Consider the following 18,640-nt stretch of genomic DNA (forward strand, 5'->3'; position numbering starts at 1 on the left):
TCATTGGCCTATCTGTCTATCCAGGTGCCAGTATCACTCTGTCTTAATTAAATCTTGACATCTAATATTGTAAATCCTGCAGCTTTGTTCTTCATCTCCAAGATTGGTTAGGTTCTTTGCATAGAATCAACTTGTCAATTTTTACAAAAAGCCTGCTAAAATTTGTATTGGAATTACATGGAATCTATAGAAATAATAGACATTAAGAAATAAATTCCTATTTAGGAATAATACACATTTAAATAATATTTAAATAATAAATATTATCTTACATAAACATGATATATCTTAAAAAGAATCAGTTTTAATATTTTTATAGTGATTACAACCATATATCTAAATAATGTATTTATATTTATTTATTATTAGTCATTTTTGTTGACTTCCTAGTGTGGTAGCTAAGGATTTTCCTCACTTTAACTTATGCTTTCCTCTACCTTCTTGAAAATGTAGAATATATTATAATAATTATATACATTTTATATAATATATAATTCTACATAATTATGTATAAATGAAGAATATATTATAATAATTGCTTTAATGTCTTTGTCTGCTAGTTATATTATCTGCATCATTTCTGTGCATGTTTCTATTGACTGATATATTTCTCTTCATTTTGGGTTACATTTTTATGCTTTTTTTAAATGCTTTTTTGGGTTACATTTTTATGCTTTTTGCCTGTCTGCCTAGTAAATTTGATTGCAAATTTTACATTGCAGGTGCTAGATATTTCTGTATACTTAAATTTTTTTGTAACTTTTTTTTTTAATACTTTAAATTCTAGGGTACATGTCCACAACCTGCAGGTTTGATACATAGATATACATGTGCCATGTTGGTTTGCTGCACCCATCAACTCATCATTTACATTAGGTATTTTTCCTAACACTGTCCCTCCCCCAGCCATCCACCCCCTGACAAGCCCCGGTGTGTGATGTTCCCTGCCCTGTGTCCAAGTGATCTCATTGTTCAATTCCTACCTATGAGTGAGAACATGCGGTGTTTGGTTTTCTGTCCTTGTGATAGTTTGCTGAGAATGATGAACTCATCTTTTTTTATGGCTGCATAGTATTCCATGGACAGAGTCTCACTCTGTCACCCAGGCTGGAGTGCAGTGGCGGGATCATGGCTCACTGCAACCTCTGCCTCTTGGGTTCAAGCAATTCTCTGCCTCAGCCTCCTGAATAGCTGGGGTTGCAGGCGCCTGCCACCACGCCTGGCTAATTTTTTTTCATTTTTAGTAGAGACAGGGTTTCACCATCATGGCCAGGTTGGTATTGAACTCTTGACCTCATGATCCACCTGCCTAGGCCTCCCAAAGTGCTGGGATTACAAGCATGAGCCACCATGCCTGGCTTAAATTTTTTTTTTTTTAATTTCAATAGGTTTTTGGGGAACAGGTAGTGTTTGGTTACATGAAAAGTTCTTTAGTGGTGATTTCTGAGGTTTTGGTGCACCCATCACCTGAACAGTGTACACTGTACCAAACATGTAGTCTTTAATCCTTCGCCATCCCCCACCCTTTCCCCTGGGTCCCAGAAGAGCTACCGGGCTCTGGGTTGGTACTGGGGAGTGTCTGCAAAGAGTCCTGTGATGTGATCCATCTTCAGGTCTTGAAGCCATGGATACCAGAACCTGCTCCAGTGGAAGTAGCAGGGGAGTGAAGTGGACTCTGTGAGGGTCCTTGGTTGTGTTTTTGTTTAGTGTGCTCGTTTTGGGTTGGTTGGCCTCCAGCCAGGAGGTGGTGCTTTCAAGAGCCCATCAGCTGCGGTCCTGTAGGGAGGATGCAAACTTACCCTAGAGACACCTAGTTAAGTATTCAGGTTTCTCAGGCAGTGGGCAGGGCCATATAGAGCTCCCAAGAGATTATGACCTTTGTCTTCAGCTACCAGGGCAGGTAGAGAAAGACCACCAGGTGGGGGCAGGGATAGGTGTGTCTGAGCTCAGCCTCTCCTTGGGCGGGACTTGCTGTGGCTGCTGTGGGGGATGGAGGTGTGGATCCCAGTCCAATAGAGTTATATTCCCAGGGGGATTATGGCTGCCTCTGCTGAGTCATACAGGGAAGTTGGGGAAAGCTGGTAATCATAGGCCTGACCCTGCTCCCATGCAACCCACAGTCCTAAAGGCTGGTCTCACTCCTACCATACCCTCCCAAGTCTGTTTCCAGTCAGCTGCTGAGCAGGGCTGAGAACTGCCCCAGACCAGGAGTCTCCCCATTGAGAAAGCAGGCAGATTCAATTTTTTGGCGTCTCAGGGAAGCTGCATGGGTGATCCAGTTCCTTCAAAGGGTCTGTGGATTCTCTCAACTTTCCTGGGTATGTTCCTGTGGTAGTTCTTGGAGCAAAAGTTCATGATGTGAGTCTCCACATGAGGCTCTGTCCCCATCTGCAAGCTAATCCCGCCTCCTATCTGCCATCTTAATCTCTGTATACTTTTAAATATTCTTGAGCTTTGTTCTGGAATTCAGTTAAGTTACATGGAAAAAGATTTTTTTTTTTTTTTTTTGAGGCTTGCCTTTAATCTTTGTTAGATGAGATCAGGGCAGCCTTTAGTCTAGGGCTAATTTTTTCCCAGCTACTAAGACAACACTCTTCTGAGCAGAATATCCTATGACCCATGTATTATCAGCTTTATGGGAACACAAGCTATTTCAACTGTGTGAGATCTGTGGATTATTCTGCCTGTTCCTTTCTGGTATTTCTTTTCCCAGCCTCAGGTAGACTCCTTCTTATGCAGTGCTGATTAGTACTTAACTGCAGAGTGGAAGGGAGCCCTCTGCAGATCTTCAGAGCTCTCTCTCTCTGACTCTGGTTCTCTCTCTCCCTCTGTCTCTATTGTGCAGCTGTCTCCTCTCTGGTACTTCACTCTGAAAATTATAGCACTTCTTACCAGGTACTAAATCTCTGAATAGTTGAATTCCTGGATAATATTTCAATATTTGAATCCCTGAATTATAACCAGATTGCTCCCTGCTAAAAGATGAAAGTGGTGAAGAAGTTCCTCTCAGAAAGAACTCAACATAGCAGCCTATGTTTGGCTTTAATAAGTATTCACAGTATATATAAGTTGTGTGTGTGTGTGTGTGTGTGTGTGTGTGTGTGTATTCATACATATATACGAATCCTAACTCACAAACTTAGGTATGTAAGTACATGGCTGTTCTTTATTTTATTTAAACTAACTTAAATCTGACTTTGACTCTGGGCTTCTATTCTATCAAGAAGATAGGAAAGTCAGTCTTAGTACTGCCGAAACTCATTGTCTCATTTTCCCAGACTGCCTGATTCTTTTAGTCCTTTGATTCTGTGGTTTCTGTGCTCTGCTGGAGCAGGCAATGTTTTGTGAGACCAGGAGCCACCTGTGCCATAGATCAAACACACATACAGACATCACTCTTAAGGCCTTACCATCTCCCCAGATGCTTTCAGATGCAGGGAACAAGTGCCCACAGCTCTGGGACCCACCTGCCCATCCTCCTCTGAGTCAGGGTTCACCTCTGCCTCCCCACCGTCCTTGTTATCAAATACTCTTTTCCTTAACTCCTGCTTTCCGTCCCTGATCTGGGGACCCTCCATCCACCATAGCATCATGTTTTCAGGGAACATATGGAAGGAGATAATAAGAACCTAGCTAGCTATCTGATTGGAATGTGGGGAGAGGATAAAGTTGTACCAAATAACACTGGGTATCACCAATGTTTTCATCTTTACCAATCTAATAGGCAAAATATAATAACTCTTGATTGAATAATCTGCATCCTTTTTATTATTGGTGGGGTTCAGCATTTCCTTTCATATGCCTATGGTTCATTTATATGTATTCTTCTGAGAATTGTCTGTTTAGATTTCTTGTTCATTTTTCTTTGGGTTCTGTTTATTTCCCACATTATTTTTAATTTTAGCCTCTTTATCTATATTACAGATATTTGCCTTTTATTCTACATATTGTAAATGCTTTCTCCTGCTCTGCCATTTGCCTTAAACTTTGTTCATATTTTTCTAACTGTGCAGAATTTTAAATTTTTATGTGATCAAAACCAGCTATATTTTCCTTCATGTTGTGTCTGGAGTTGGTTCCTTCCAGTGGGTTCTTGGTCTTGCTAACTTCAAGAACGAAGCTGCGGACTTTCGCAGCGAGTGTTAGAGCTCTTAAAGGTGGTGCGGACCCAAAGAGTGAGCGGCAGCAAGATTTATTGTGAAGAGTGAAAGAACAAAGCTTCCACAGCATGGAAGGGGACCTGAGTGGGTTGCTGCTGCCAGCTGGGGTGGCCAGCTTTTGTTCCCTTATGTGTCCCCACCCACATGCTGCTGATTGGTCCATTTTAAAGAGTGCTGAGTGGTCCATTTTACAGAGTGCTGATTGGTGCATTTACAATCCTTTAGCTAGACACAGAGTGCTGATTGGTGTGTTTTTACAGAGTGCTGATTGGTGCATTTACAAGCCTTTAGCTAGACACAGAGCGCTGATTTGTGCATTTTTACAGAGTGCTGATTGGTGCACTTACAATCCTTTGGCTAGACACAGAGCGCTGATCAGTGCATTTTTACAGAGTGCTGATTGGTGCACTTACAATCCTTTGGCTAGACACAGAGCACTGATCGGTACGTTTTTACAGAGTGCTGATTGGTGCACTTACAATCCTTTAGCTAGACACAGAGCGCTGATTGGTACATTTTTACAGAGTACTGATTGGTGCATTTATAATCCTTTAGCTAGACACAGATTGCTGATTTGTGCGTTTTTACAGAGTGCTGATTGGTGCACTTACAATCCTTTAGCTAGACACAGCGCTGATTGGTGCATTTTTACAGAGTGTTGACTGGTGCATTTACAATCCTTTAGCTAGACACAGAGCACTGATTGGTGTGTTTACAATCCTCTAGCTAGACAGAAAAGTTCTCCAAGTCCCCACTCAACCCAGGAAGTCCAGCTGGCTTCACTACTCAATGTTAATCTGAGTCTCATGGAAAGGCTAAAATTTAAAAGTTCCAGTGAGCAAATACATAAAGGAAATAAGTCTTAAAGAGATGAGAAAGATAGTATGTATGAAAGAAAAAATTAAAAAGAAATAGTAAATCGTTTTAAAAGCAGACATAGAGTTTAAAAGATGAAGTTAGAAAAATAGTAAGAAAGGCAAACAAGCTAGGAATAATGAATATATACAAAAATAAATTAAATTCTAAGAAGTGCATGTTTGTGTGTGTGTGTGTGATAATTATGAACCAATGCCCCCAAATAACAAGGTAATTGATGAAAAAAATTTTTTAATTAATTTTTTTAATTGACAGATAGATGAAGAGCTTTTAAAAATAAGACTCTGTGGGCTATGAGAGAAAGATGAACTAGAGATTAGTATGATTTCCTGAGCTTGATGTTTTTTACAGAGGCAAATAGGGGAATCTGATAGATTGGGACTTTCGTGAAATGTCATTAAACATGGAAAATTGAGGGGCAAAGAGTAGAAATGAAGAGGTCTGCACTTTTATTCAACTGCTCAAGGTCTGCTCTTTTTATAGTTACTATGTGCAAATAAATTGCATTGCCACATGTATGGAAACACACACATATATACACACCACACATACCATGTAATTTAAGAAAAAAATGTATTTTTAAAACATTTTGTGAGGTGAAGAATGAACATTCTTTAGTCTCTGGGGAATGAGAATTAAAAATTATTTTTCCACTTTTTGATTTAGAGACCTTCACTCAAACACAGATATTAATATATTTGTTTATATAATTTACATATTTATATTTATTTATATATCTATGCATCAAAACACATACACAAACTATATATCTATAACAATATCTATTATATATTTTATATAATAGTCTATCATATACATATATATGTAGATATATATACATAATATATAATATATAGTCTATTATATATAATATGTAGGGAGATGGATTATATTTCCTCAGAATTTGATATGATCTATTTACCATTAAACTGCAGTTTACCTGCAAAATTTTCATTTTTCCACGTATTATGAAAACACTGGTATTATAGTGATTAATAATGAGTTGTTTAGTATTTTCATTAGAAAGACCATATTTGCTCTTTAATCAAGTCCAATCCAACTTCCATCACATCCTGTTGGTAGATATATGTTAAAATTTGAGTCTAGCACAATATAATGATATAATAAGAATAGTGTATTGTAGTTTTATTTTATTACTTAGTAATTATGCAGAATGATCAAAATGGTGACTACTGCAAATACTTGTTTTATTTTTTCAGATTTCGAGATCCACTGGAAAGTGATACTATTGTGGTTCATGCCATACTGAGTGACCACAAGATATCCTCTTACAGGCTGGTGCAGCCCTCTAAGTACTCCAGATTCAAACGAGCTAGTCAATCAGAGAGAAAACCAAGCAAATTGGACAGGTTTGAAAAAGAGGGACCTGGAAGAAAGGACAGTCAGAGAGATGCAGGTAGCCTATGACAAGAAGACTTTTAAATTCTTATTTACTAAGACTTCAAAAGTGAATTGTCTGTGGGCAGAACCATTGAGCCTTCTTTGGTGGCTTGAGCTCAATCTCTTGTCCCTCTTCCTTCCATGATGGTTTTCTTTGGAGTAAATAATCAAGAGAGACTAAAGTGTATGGTATAGCTGACAATGAGAGGCCACATTTTTCCAACAAATGCTCCATGTCCACTTTCCTCTTTAACGTAGTTTGTAAGAAAACCTACCCTGGTCATGTGACCGAGAGTGTGTGAGAGGACTGGATGCTGCTGTTTTCTTACTTGCCACATCTAGCTATTCTTAAATCTAGGATTTCCCCAGATGCTAGGAATCTAGGCAGTGGTTCGTTTCAGATTCCTGGGCCCTATTCCAAAGTGTGGGGCTAAAACACTGCATTTCCGACTATTTTCCAAGAACGTATGCTTTAAATAGAATGATCAGAGAATAGAGGTATGAAAATAGTACCTCTAATCCCTGCAACCTGTTTCTTGTGGCTGCCCACAAGGTGACTGCAGATTAGTAGAAGAACAAGAATTCTGGAAATGGCTTGGAGAGCCATTCAATAATAAATAAAAAGTGCTGCTGCAGCCTGGCTAGATCTAGGCTATTGACAATGATATAATACAAACATTAATATTGGTTTATCTTCTTCATTGGGAACTCTTTAATGTCTCCTTTTTGCTTCTAGGATAAATTCTGAAACTGCTGTCCTGATACTTAATACTTCCACAATCTATCCCTATTCTACGTTTCCAGTAGTGCCTTCTCATACTGTTCAGCTTGCCTGTTTAGTCTTTTGTCCTGCCTGCTGCTCCCTGATTATGTCTGACACTTCTACACTCAGGCTTCTGCCAGAGTGACCTCTTCACTTCTCTCCTCTCTGAATTCTACCAATTCTTGGGGATGTAGCTTAAATTACACTTTTGTTTATAAGGCCTTCCCATGACCACCCAGGCCACATAAACTCTTCTTTCTCTATACCACCATATATTTGAAATATGAAATATGATGAAATGGTTATTTATAACTATATAAGTATCTCATATTATTTAATTTTTCATGTCTATCTAAAGCTTGAACATGAATAAAGTAATTCCCCAATAGGAACTTGTTAGTAGACCAGGTGTGGTGGCTCACACTTGTAATCCCAGCACTTTGGGAGGCCAAGGCAGGTGGATCACTTGAGGTCAGGAGTTTGAGACCAGCCTGGCCAACATGGTGAAACCCCATCTCTACTAAAAAATACAATAATTAGCTGAGCGCAGTGGCACATTCCTGTAGTCCCAGCTACTCAGGAGGCTGTGGCAGGAGAATCACTTGAACCCCAGAGGCGGAGGTTGCAGTGAGCCAAGATTGCATCATTGCACTCTAGCCTAGGTGACAAAAAAAAAAAAAAGAAAAGAAAGAAAAGAAACTTGTTAGTTGACACAGCCAATTTTTTTTTTGTTTGTTTTTTTTTCTGAGACAGAATCTCTCTCTGTTCCCCAGGTTGGAGTGAAGTGGTCCAATCTAGGCTCACTGCAACCTCCGCCTCCCAGGTTCAAGCAATTCTGGTTACTTCAGCCTCCTGAGTAACTGGGATTACACCCAGCTAATTTTTTTTTTTTTTGTATTTTTAGTAGAGATGGGGGTTTCACCGTGCCTAGGCTGGTCTTGAACTCCTGAGCTCAGGCAATCTGCCTAACTTGGCCTTCCAAGTGATAAGATTATAGGAGTTAGCCACCAAGCCTGGCCATAAAGCCAATAATTTTTAAATTATTTATTTGATTGTGTTTCTGACGAGTTTTTTAGTTGGCTTCAGAGCACTTCAGTTGGTATGTGCCACCTCAAATTGCATGTATCGAATTGGACTTACTCGATTTTTCTCCTTTTCCCCACCGTCATGTCACAAACACTCTTTCCCAAAATGTTAATGGTCCACCATCATTTATCTTGTTCTCTAATTGTTTAATATATGTCTTATCTTGCCAACTTTTTAATAAGGTTTTTAAAAGCAAAAAAATGTGGCTTAGATCTTTTAATTTTGGCGTTCCACAGTACTTATTATGGGGTTGAATTCGTAGTAGTTGGTCAATAAATACATTTTTGTTTTTGTTTCGTTTTGTTTGAGACAGAATCTCACTCTGTTCCCCAGACTGGAATGCAGTGGCAAGATTTCAGCTTACTGCAACCTCTGCCTCCTGGTTTCAAGCAATTCTCCTGCCTCAGTCTCCCAAGTAGCTGAGATTACAGGAACACACCACCACGACTGGCTAATTTTTGTATTTTTAGTAGAGATGGGGTTTCACCACGTTGCCCAGGCTGGTCTCAAACTCTTGACCTCAAGTGATCGACCTGCTTCAGCCTCCCAAAGTGCTGGGATTACAGGCATGAGCCACCGCACCTAGTGCTCAATAAATACTTTGATTTACAAATTCAATATATTCTCTGTTTTTTTTTAATGCAGCAGGTTAAAAACAATATCTGAGAGTTTTGTTTTTATGTCTCAAAAAGGCTGAAAAGTGTTGATTCTCTATATAGGTGGGAGTGTTACCATACAAGAAGAATCAATAATAGAAAAAGGGAAGAAATTTCGGCCTAAAACCCTAAGTGAAATTATGGTGGAAAATCAAATTGAGAAAACAAGAAAACTTATATTAAAAGCTGAAAGGGCACAACTAAAGATTCAACAGCGAAAAAAAGAATGGGAGGAACTGTGAGTTTTTTTTTACCTAAACTCTTTTTTTATTTTATTTTATTATACTTTAGGTTTTAGGGTACATGTACACAATGTGCAGGTTTGTTACATATGTATCCATGTGCCATGTTGTTTTGCTGCACCCATTAACTTGTCATTTAGCATTAGGTATATCTCCTAATGCTGTCCCTCCTCCCTCCCCCCACCCCACAACAGTCCCCGGGGTGTGATGTTCCCCTTCCTGTGTCCATGAGTTCTCATTGTTCAATTCCCACCGATGAGTGAGAACATGCGGTGTTTGGTTTTTTGTCCTTGTGATAGTTTACTGAGAATGATGTTTTCCAGTTTCATCCATGTCCCTACAAAGGACATGAACTCATCATTTTTTATGGCTGCATAGTATTCCATGGTGTATATGTGCCACATTTTCTTAATCCAGTCTATCATTGTTGGATATTTGGGTTGGTTCCAACTCTTTGCTATTGTGAATAGTGCCACAATAAACATACGTGTGCATGTGTCTTTATAGCAGCATGATTTATAGTCCTTTGGGTATATACCCAGTAGTGGGATGGCTGGGTCAAATGGTATTTCTAGTTCTAGATCCCTGAGGAATCGCCACACTGACTTCCACAATGGTTGAACTAGTTTACAGTCCCACCAACAGTGTAAAAGTGTTCCTGTTTCTCCACATCCTCTCCAGCACCTGTTGTTTCCTGACTTTTTAATGATGGCCATTCTAACTGGTGTGAGATGGTATCTCACTGTGGTTTTGATTTGCATTTCTCTGATGGCCAGTGATGATGAGCATTTTTTCATGTGTTTTTTGGCTGCATAAATGTCTTCTTTTGAGAAGTGTCTGTTCATGTCCTTTGCCCACTTTTTGATGGGGTTGTTTGTTTTTTTCTTGTAAATTTGTTTGAGTTCATTGTAGATTCTGGATATTAGCCCTTTGTCGGATGAGTAGATTGCAAAAATTTTCTCCCATTCTGTAGGTTGCCTGTTCACTCTGATGGTAGTTTCTTTTGCTGTGCAGAAGCTCTTTAGTTTAATTAGATCCCATTTGTCAATTTTGGCTTTTGTTGCCATTGCTTTTGGTGTTTTAGACATGAAGTCCTTGCCCATGCCTATGTCCTGAATGGTATTGCCTAGGTTTTCTTGTAGGATTTTAATGGTTTTAGGTCTAACATTTAAGTCTTTAATCCATCTTGAATTAATTTTTGTATAAGGTGTAAGGAAGGGATCCAGTTTCAGCTTTCTACATATGGCTAGCCAGTTTTCCCAGCACCATTTATTAAATAGGGAATCCTTTCCCCATTTCTTGTTTTTGTCAGGTTTGTCAAAGATCAGATAGTTGTAGATACGCAGCATCATTTCTGAGGGCTCTGTTCTGTTCCATTGATCTATGTCTCTGTTGTGGTACCAGTACCATGCTGTTTTGGTTAGTGTAGCTTTGTAGTATAGTTTGAAGTCGGGTAGCGTGATGCCTCCAGCTTTGTTCTTTTGGCTTAGGATTGACTTGGCGATGCAGGCTCTTTTTTGGTTCCATATGAACTTTAAAGTAGTTTTTTCCAATTCTGTGAAGAAAGTCATTGGTAGCTTGATGGGGATGGCATTGAATCTATAAATTACCTTGGGCAGTATGGCCATATTCACGATATTGATTCTTCCAACCCATGAGCATGGAATGTTCTTCCATTTGTTTGTATCCTCTTTTATTTCATTGAGCAGTGGTTTGTAGTTCTCCTTGAAGAGGTCCTTCACATCCCTTGTAAGTTGGATTCCTAGGTATTTTATTCTCTTTGAAGCAATTGTGAATGGGAGTTCACTCATGATTTGGCTCTCTGTTTGTCTGTGATTGGTGTACAAGAATGCTTGTGATTTTTGTACCTGATTTTGCATCCTGAGACTTTGCTGAAGTTGCTAATCAGCTTAAGGAGATTTTTGGCTGAGACGATGGGGTTTTCTAGATATACAATCATGTCATCTGCAAACAGGGACAATTTGACTTCCTCTTTTCTTAATTGAATACCCTTTATTTCCTTCTCCTGCCTGATTGCTCTGGCCAGAACTTCCAACACTATGTTGAATAGGAGTGGTGAGAGAGGGCATCCCTGTCTTGTGCCAGATTTCAAAGGGAATGCTTCCAGTTTTTGCCCATTCAGTATGATATTGGCTGTGAGTTTGTCATATATAGCTCTTATTATTTTGAGATACGTCCCATGAACACCTAATTTATTGAGAGTTTTTAGCATGAAGGGTTGTTGAATTTTGTCAAAGGCCTTTTCTGCATCTATTGAGATAATCATGTGGTTTTTGTCTTTGGTTCTGTTTATATGCTGGATTACATTTATTGATTTGCATATGTTGAACCAGCCTTGCATCCCAGGGATGAAGCCCACTTGATCATGGTGTATAAACTTTTTGATGTGCTGCTGGATTTGGTTTGCCAGTATTTTATTGAGGATTTTTGCATCAATGTTCATCAAGGATATTGGTCTGAAATTCTCTTTTTTGGTTATGTCTCTGCCAGGCTTTGGTATCAGGACGATGCTGGCTTCATAAAATGTGTTAGGGAGGATTCCCTCTTTTTCTATCGATTGGAATAGTTTCAGAAGGAATGGTACCAGTTCCTCCTTGTACCTGTGGTAGAATTTGGCTGTGAATCCATCAGGTCCTGGACTCTTTTTGGTTGGTAAGCTATTGATTATTGCCACAGTTTCAGAGCCTGTTATTGGTCTATTCAGAGATTCAACTTCTTCCTGGTTTAGTCTTGGGAGGGTGTATTTGTCGAGGAATTTATCCATTTCTTCTAGATTTTCTAGTTTATTTGCATAGAGGTGTTTGTAGTATTCTCTGATGGTAGATTGTATTTCTGTGGGATTGGTGGTGATATCCCCTGTTTCATTTTTTATTGCATCTATTTGATTCTTCTCTCTTTTCTTCTTTATTAGTCTTGCTAGCGGTCTATCAATTTTGTTGATCTTTTCAAAAAACCAGCTCCTGGATTCATTAATTTTTTGAAGGGTTTTTTGTGACTCTATTTCCTTCAGTTCTGCTCTGATTTTAGTTATTCCTAGCCTTCTGCTAGCTTTTGAATGTGTTTGCTCTTGCTTTTCTAGTTCTTTTAATTGTGATGTTAGGGTGTCAATTTTGGATCTTTCCTGCTTTCTCTTGTGGGCATATAGTGCTATAAATTTCCCTCTACACACTGCTTTGAATGTGTCCCAGAGATTCTGGTATGTTGTGTCTTTGTTCTTGTTGGTTTCAAAGAACATCTTTATTTCTGCCTTCATTTCATTATGTACCCAATAGTCATTCAGGAGCAGGTTGTTCAGTTTCCATGTAGTTGAGCAGTTTTGATGAGTTTCTTAATCCTGAGTTCTAGTTTGATTGCACTGTGGTCTGAGAGACAGTTTGTTATAATTTCTGTTCTTTTACATTTGCTGAGGAGACCTTTACTTCCAACTATGTGGTCAATTTTGGAATAGATGTGGTGTGGTGCTGAAAAAAATGTATATTCTGTTGATTTGGGGTGGAGAGTTCTGTAGATGTCTGTTAGGTCCACTTTGTGGAGAGCTGAGTTCAATTCTTGGATATCCTTGTTAACTTTCTGTCTCGTTGCTCTGTCTAATGTTGACAGTGGGGTGTTAAAATCTCCCATTATTATTGTGTGGAAGTTTAAGTCCCTTTGTAGGTCACTCAGGACTTGCTTTATGAATCTGGGTGCTCCTGTGTTGGGTGCATATATATTTAGGATAGTTAGCTCTTCTTGTTGAATTGATCCCTTTACCATTATGTAATGGCCTTCTTTGTCTCTTTTGATCTTTGTTGGTTTAAAGTCTATTTTGTCAGAGACTAGGATTGCAACCCCTGCCTTTTTTTGTTTTCCATTTGCTTGATAGATCTTCCTCCATCCCTTTATTTTGAGTCTATGTGTGTCTCTGCACATGAGATGGGTTTCCTGAATACAGCACACTGATGGGTCCTGACTCCTTATCCAGTTTGCCAGTCTGTGTCTTTTAATTGGAGCATTTAGCCCATTTACATTTAAAGTTAATATTGTTATGTGTGAATCTGATCCTGTCATTATGATGTTAGTTGGTTATTTTGCTCGTTAGTTGATGCAGTTTCTTCCTAGCTTCGATGGTCTTTACAATTTGGCATGTTTCTGCAGTGGCTGGTACCAGTTGTTCCTTTCCATGTTTAGTGCTTCCTTCAGGAGCTCTTTTAGGGCAGGCCTGGTGGTGACAAAATCACTCAGTGTTTGCTTGTCTGTAAAGTATTTTTTTTCTCCTTCACTTATGAAGCTCAGTTTGGCTGGGTATGAAATTCTGGGTTGAAAATTCTTTTCTTTAAGAATGTTGAATATTGGCCCCCACTCTCTTCTGGCTTGTTGAGTTTCTGCCGAGAGATCAGCTGTTAGTCTGATGGGCTTCCCTTTGTGGGTAACCCGACCTTTCTCTCTGGCTGCCCTTAACATTGTTTCCTTCATTTCAACTTTGGTGAATCTGACAATTATGTGTCTTGGAGTTGCTCTTCTCGAGGAGTATCTTTGTGGCGTTCTCTGTATTTCCTGAATCTGAATGTTGGCCTGCCTTGCTAGATTGGGGAAGTTCTCCTAGATAATATCTTGCAGAGTGTTTTCCAACTTGGTTCCATTCTCCCTGTCATTTTCAGGTACACCAGTCAGACGTAGGTTTGGTCTTTTCACATAGTCCCAAATTTCTTGGAGGCTTTGTTCATTTCTTTTTATTCTTTTTTCTCTAAACTTCCCTTCTCACTTCATTTCATTCATTTCATCTTCCATCAGCGATACCCTTTCTTCCAGTTGATCACATCTGCTACCGAGGCTTCTGCAATCTTCACGTAGTTCTTGATACTTGGCTTTCAGCTCCATCAGCTCCTTTAAGCCCTTCTCTCCATTGGTTATTCTAGTTATCCACTCATCTAATTTTTTTTCAAAGTTTTTAACTTCTTTGCTGTTGTTTTGAATTTCCTCCTGTAGCTCGGAGTAGTTTGATCATCTGAAGCCTTCTTTTCTCAACTCGTCAAAGTCCTCCTCCGTCCAGCTTTGTTCCATTGCTGGTGAGGAGCTGCGTTCTTTGGAGGAGGAGAGGTGCTCTGCTTTTTAGAGTTTCCAGTTTTTCTGCTCTGTTTTTTCCCCATCTTTGTGGTTTTATCTACTTTTGGTCTTTGATTATAGTGATGTACAGATGGGTTTTTGGTGTGGATGTCCTTTCTGTTTGTTAGTTTTCCTTCTACCAGACAGGACCCTCAGCTGCAGGTCTGTTGGAGTTTACTAGAGGTCCACTCCAGACCCTGTTTGGCTGGGTGTCAGCAGCGGTGGCTGCAGAACAGCGGATTTTCATGAGACCACAAATTCAGCTGTCTGATAGTTCTTCTGGAAGTTTTGTCTCAGAGGAGTACCCGGCCGAGTGAGGTGTCAGTCTGTCCCTACTGGGGGGTGCCTCCCAGTTAGGCTGCTCGGGGGCGAGGCACCCACTTTAGGAGGCAGTCTGTCCGTTCTCAGATCTCCAGCTGTGTGCTGGGAGAACCACTACTCTCCTCAAAGCTGTCAGTCAGACAGGGACATTTAAGTCTGCAGAGGTTCCTGCTGAATTTTTGTTTGTCTGTGCCCTGCCCCCAGAGGTGGAGCCTACAGAGACAGGCAGGCCTCCTTGAGCTGTGGTGGGCTCCACCCAGTTCAAGCTTCCTAGCTGCTTTGTTTACCTAAGCAAGCCTGGGCAATGGCGGGCGCCCCTTCCCCAGCCTGGCTGCCGCCTTGCAGTTTGATCTCAGAGTGCTGTGCTAGCAATCAGCGAGACTCCGTGGGCATAGGACCCTCCGAGCCAGGTGCAGGACACAATCTCCTAGTGTGCTGTTTTCCAGGCCCGTTGGAAAAGCGCAGTATTAGGGTGGGACTGACCCGATTTTCCAGGTGCCATCTGTTACCCCTTTCTTTGACTAGGAAAGGGAACTCCCTGACCCCTTGCGCTTCCCGAGTGAGGCAATGCCTCACCCTGCTTCGGCTCGTGCACAGTGCGCTTCACTGACTGTCCTGCACCCACTGTTTGGCGCTCCCTAGTGAGATGAAACCGGTACCTCAAACAGAAATGCAGAAATCACCCATCTTCTGTGTCGCTCAGGCTGGGAGCTGTAGATCGGAGCTGTTCCTAGTCGGCCATCTTGGCTCCACCCCCTTACCTAAACTCTTATCTTTTTAATATGTGAGCCCCAAAATAACATGTCTTAAAAATCTTTGTATTTATTGACATTGTGATCATTTAAATTCCAAAGTGAAAACAATAAAAACAGAGAAGGAGATATTACAAACAGGTCAGCTGGATCTTTTAGGGTGGCGATACCTTGGTAGAACTTCTATAATCCTTAGAGTTTCTGGTCCAGGAATTCCATTTTTCTAATAATACTGTATAGTCAGAATGATTTTTAAGAATTAAGAAATGCTTTTCTATCTCAGAATCATAAACATATTCTCCTGTATTTTCTAACATCTTATAGTTTTGGTTCTTACCTTTATCTTTAACCATCTGAAGTTAATTTCTTTCTTTTTAAAAAAAAAATCCAATATTGATACGGGAGTGCTGGGAAGGGAAAGGAGTGGTCCCTTTAAATGATATGGAAGGGAGGAAGGGAAGTGCTGGGTAGAGAAAGGCTTGGTCCCTGGGTAGGGCTCCATCTCCACGGACCTAGGTGAGGACAGGCATTTCCTGCCCAAATGTTGCATTTCCCAAGACCACCCTGGCTTACCATGCCCCTATCCTGGGCCTATTAAAACCTGAGACCATAGCAGGCAGACACAGAAATGGCTGGACATCATGAGGGACACAACGGCAGAAGAAGACACAAATAACTGGTCATCAAGAGCATGCTGACAGGCATCAACAGATGCCAGCACGCTGGCAGGCCACTGACCAGTGGGACGAGGCAGAGTTTGGCGGGACAGTCAGGCTGGGGCTGCCGAGTGGCCCAACTCCAGGGAAAAAACATCTCCCTTCTGGTTCTCCCATTGGTGGAGAGCTACTTCCATTCTATAAAAATTTGCACTCATTCTCCAAGCCACATGTGATCTGATTCTTCCAGTACACCAAGGCAAGAAACCCCGGGGTAGAGAAATCCCTCTGTCCTTGTGATAAGGAAGGGGGTCTAATTGAGCTGGTTAACACAGGCTGCCTATAGACAGCAAACTAGGAGAGCATCCTGTAACACACGCCCACTGGGGCTTCAGCTGTAAACATTCACCCCTAGACACTGCCATGTGGTCAGAGCCCCACAGCCTGCCTGTCTGTATGCTCCGCTAGAGGTTGGAGCAATGGGGTACTGAAGAAGCGAGCCACACCCCCATCGCACACCCTGCAAGGGGGACGAGGGAACCTTTCCCATTTAAACTGGGGACTCATCTGGGATTGTGGAAGGTGAGTGTGAGTGAATGCCAAACTGTTGGGTCTGCCTCTCTTTCAAAACCCTGCCACCTTTCTCTTTCCTGTGGGTAATAGGCTCTGTTTCTCTTCACTGGGTTTTAAAAACTCCACCCTAACTGGGAGGTCGAAACCCCCAGGCTTTGTCTCTTTTCTGTCTTTGAAATGGCTCTTATCTCTTTTTTTATAATGTTAGGAGTTTTGCTACAGGCTGTGGAAATGTTACTAAGCAAAATGAGCATTAGGCTCAGCCTCCGAAGGTGAAAATCAGACCAACTTTTCCTAGAGATGCCGTGTATGCCTCCACTTTGACAGCTGCAGGCATGCATGGCTCAGGGCACCTCTCCTTACCCTTTTTCCTCCCAGCTTGGGCACCTGGGCATGCCCACAGCAGGCAAGGGTCGAGCCCAACAGTCACAAGCAGGGCGGGAGTAAGCCATGATGGTAGCCGCAACCCCACAGGGCCAACGGACATGTGCTTCTTGCCCACCACGCCAATGGACCCTCTCCTCCCCTGGCCAAAGAATTCAAACTAGTCTGAACTGGGGGAAAGATACAAGGATTAGAAAGGCCCAGTTGCACTAAGCAAGGGTTTCTTCCCCCAGACTCTCTCCTCTTTTTGCCCCTTAAACTGTTTTTCTCTTTTTTTCCTTTTCTACGTGAGAGGGCTCCCCCTAGCTCTGTTTCTGATAAGAAAGTTAACAGGAATGGCCCCTGCTGGCTGAGAACTGCGAATTTGGCAGTGCACATTTGAGACACTCTAAATAGATATAAACAGCCTCTAAAATACTTTTTCAGTCCCAACCTCGATTCCAAGCTTCAGGCTGAGGACCTAGAAAGAAAAACCCCATCTGAGGGATCCAAAGCCAGGCAACAGGCACAGTGTAAAGCAGGACCAATTCCTGCCGACTAAACCTCTTACCCCATGGAAGGAGACCATGCTTCATGGCATAAACAGGCCCAGGGAGCTCAGTTTTCCGACAGCAGGGAGAAATGGAGGCATAGGTGAGGGTGGTTAATTCCTATTCTCTAGGTTTCCCCTGCTTCATGGGTACATACCACAGTGGTACCTATGGCCAGCTCAGGGATAAGGGGTGGAAAGTGAAAGGAGGATGCTAGCTTTCTGTCTCCATCACACTGAGTTTTCACTGAAAGAAGGAAAGGAATGAGGGCTGCCTCTATTCCCTGTCTTTCAGACTCCTCTGGAGTGTATGCTGAACCACTGGGACTGTTTGACCCTCTGAATCTGGAGGAAAAACCCCTCATAGACCTCTGCACAAGTGTTTGGCCAAATTATGATTTACAGGAAGGATGGCTTGGCCTCAGGAAGGAACCATTCATTTTGATACCATTCAGCAGTTGGAATTTTTCTGTGGATGTGAGGACAGATGATCTGAAGCCCCATATGTGCAGGCTTTCTATAGCTTGCAAGGCAACCCAGACTTTCCCAACAGTGTAGGATTGATTGATCCAGCCCTCCTGTTGGCCATCTCAGGTAGCAAGGGGTAAGCCCAGGGAATTAAAGATATGAGTCCCAAAGGCACCCCCAGCAGAGGAGTCAGCTCCCTCCAGCCTTGCTCCTCCAGATCCACCCTGACCTCCATATCCAGCTTCAGCCCCTCACTTGCCCCGTTTTAGAAATCCTCACCCTAAACAAGCCCCAGTCTCACTCTTGCCCCTCCAACAGATGCCCAGTGAATTTGGGCCCAGTAAGGCCAAGGTCCCCTTCTCCCTACAGGACTTAAAGCAAATTAAGAGAGATCTTGGCAACTTTTCAGATGACCCTGAGAGACTTTCCAGAATTTCACCCAAATGTTTGAACGCTCCTGGAGAGATGTTATGTTACTTTTCAATCAGACCCTGACATACACTGAGAAGCAGTCTGCTCTGCAAGCAGCAGAGAGATTTGGGGATTAAAAAAAAAATCTGATATGAGGTAGTTTCACGTGACAAGCACATATTTTCATTGGTTTATTTGCCATCTATATATTTTTGGTGACATGACTCTTCGTGTCTTTTTCTCACATTTGAATAGGATT

At 41.3% G+C, this 18,640-nt stretch overlaps 1 protein-coding gene across 4 annotated transcripts in view; it reads left to right on the top strand.

Annotated features, from left to right (window-relative positions):
• Positions 1-18,640, top strand: part of CFAP44 (cilia and flagella associated protein 44) — a 154,661-nt gene that overhangs the window by 84,087 nt on the left and 51,934 nt on the right. For 3 of the 4 annotated variants that reach the window (XM_058437495.1, XM_032150163.2, XM_058437497.1), the window contains 2 exons: positions 6,257-6,453; positions 9,006-9,180. The exons of the other annotated variant lie outside the window; for it this stretch is intronic. In XM_058437495.1, the coding sequence (XP_058293478.1) occupies positions 6,257-6,453; positions 9,006-9,180 (372 nt within the window). The remainder of the gene's footprint in view (positions 1-6,256; positions 6,454-9,005; positions 9,181-18,640) is intronic. 4 annotated transcript variants of the gene reach the window in all.

This window comes from Hylobates moloch, unplaced genomic scaffold, assembly GCF_009828535.3.
Source record: "Hylobates moloch isolate HMO894 unplaced genomic scaffold, HMol_V3 SCAFFOLD_4, whole genome shotgun sequence".
Taxonomy (NCBI): Eukaryota; Metazoa; Chordata; class Mammalia; order Primates; family Hylobatidae; genus Hylobates; species Hylobates moloch.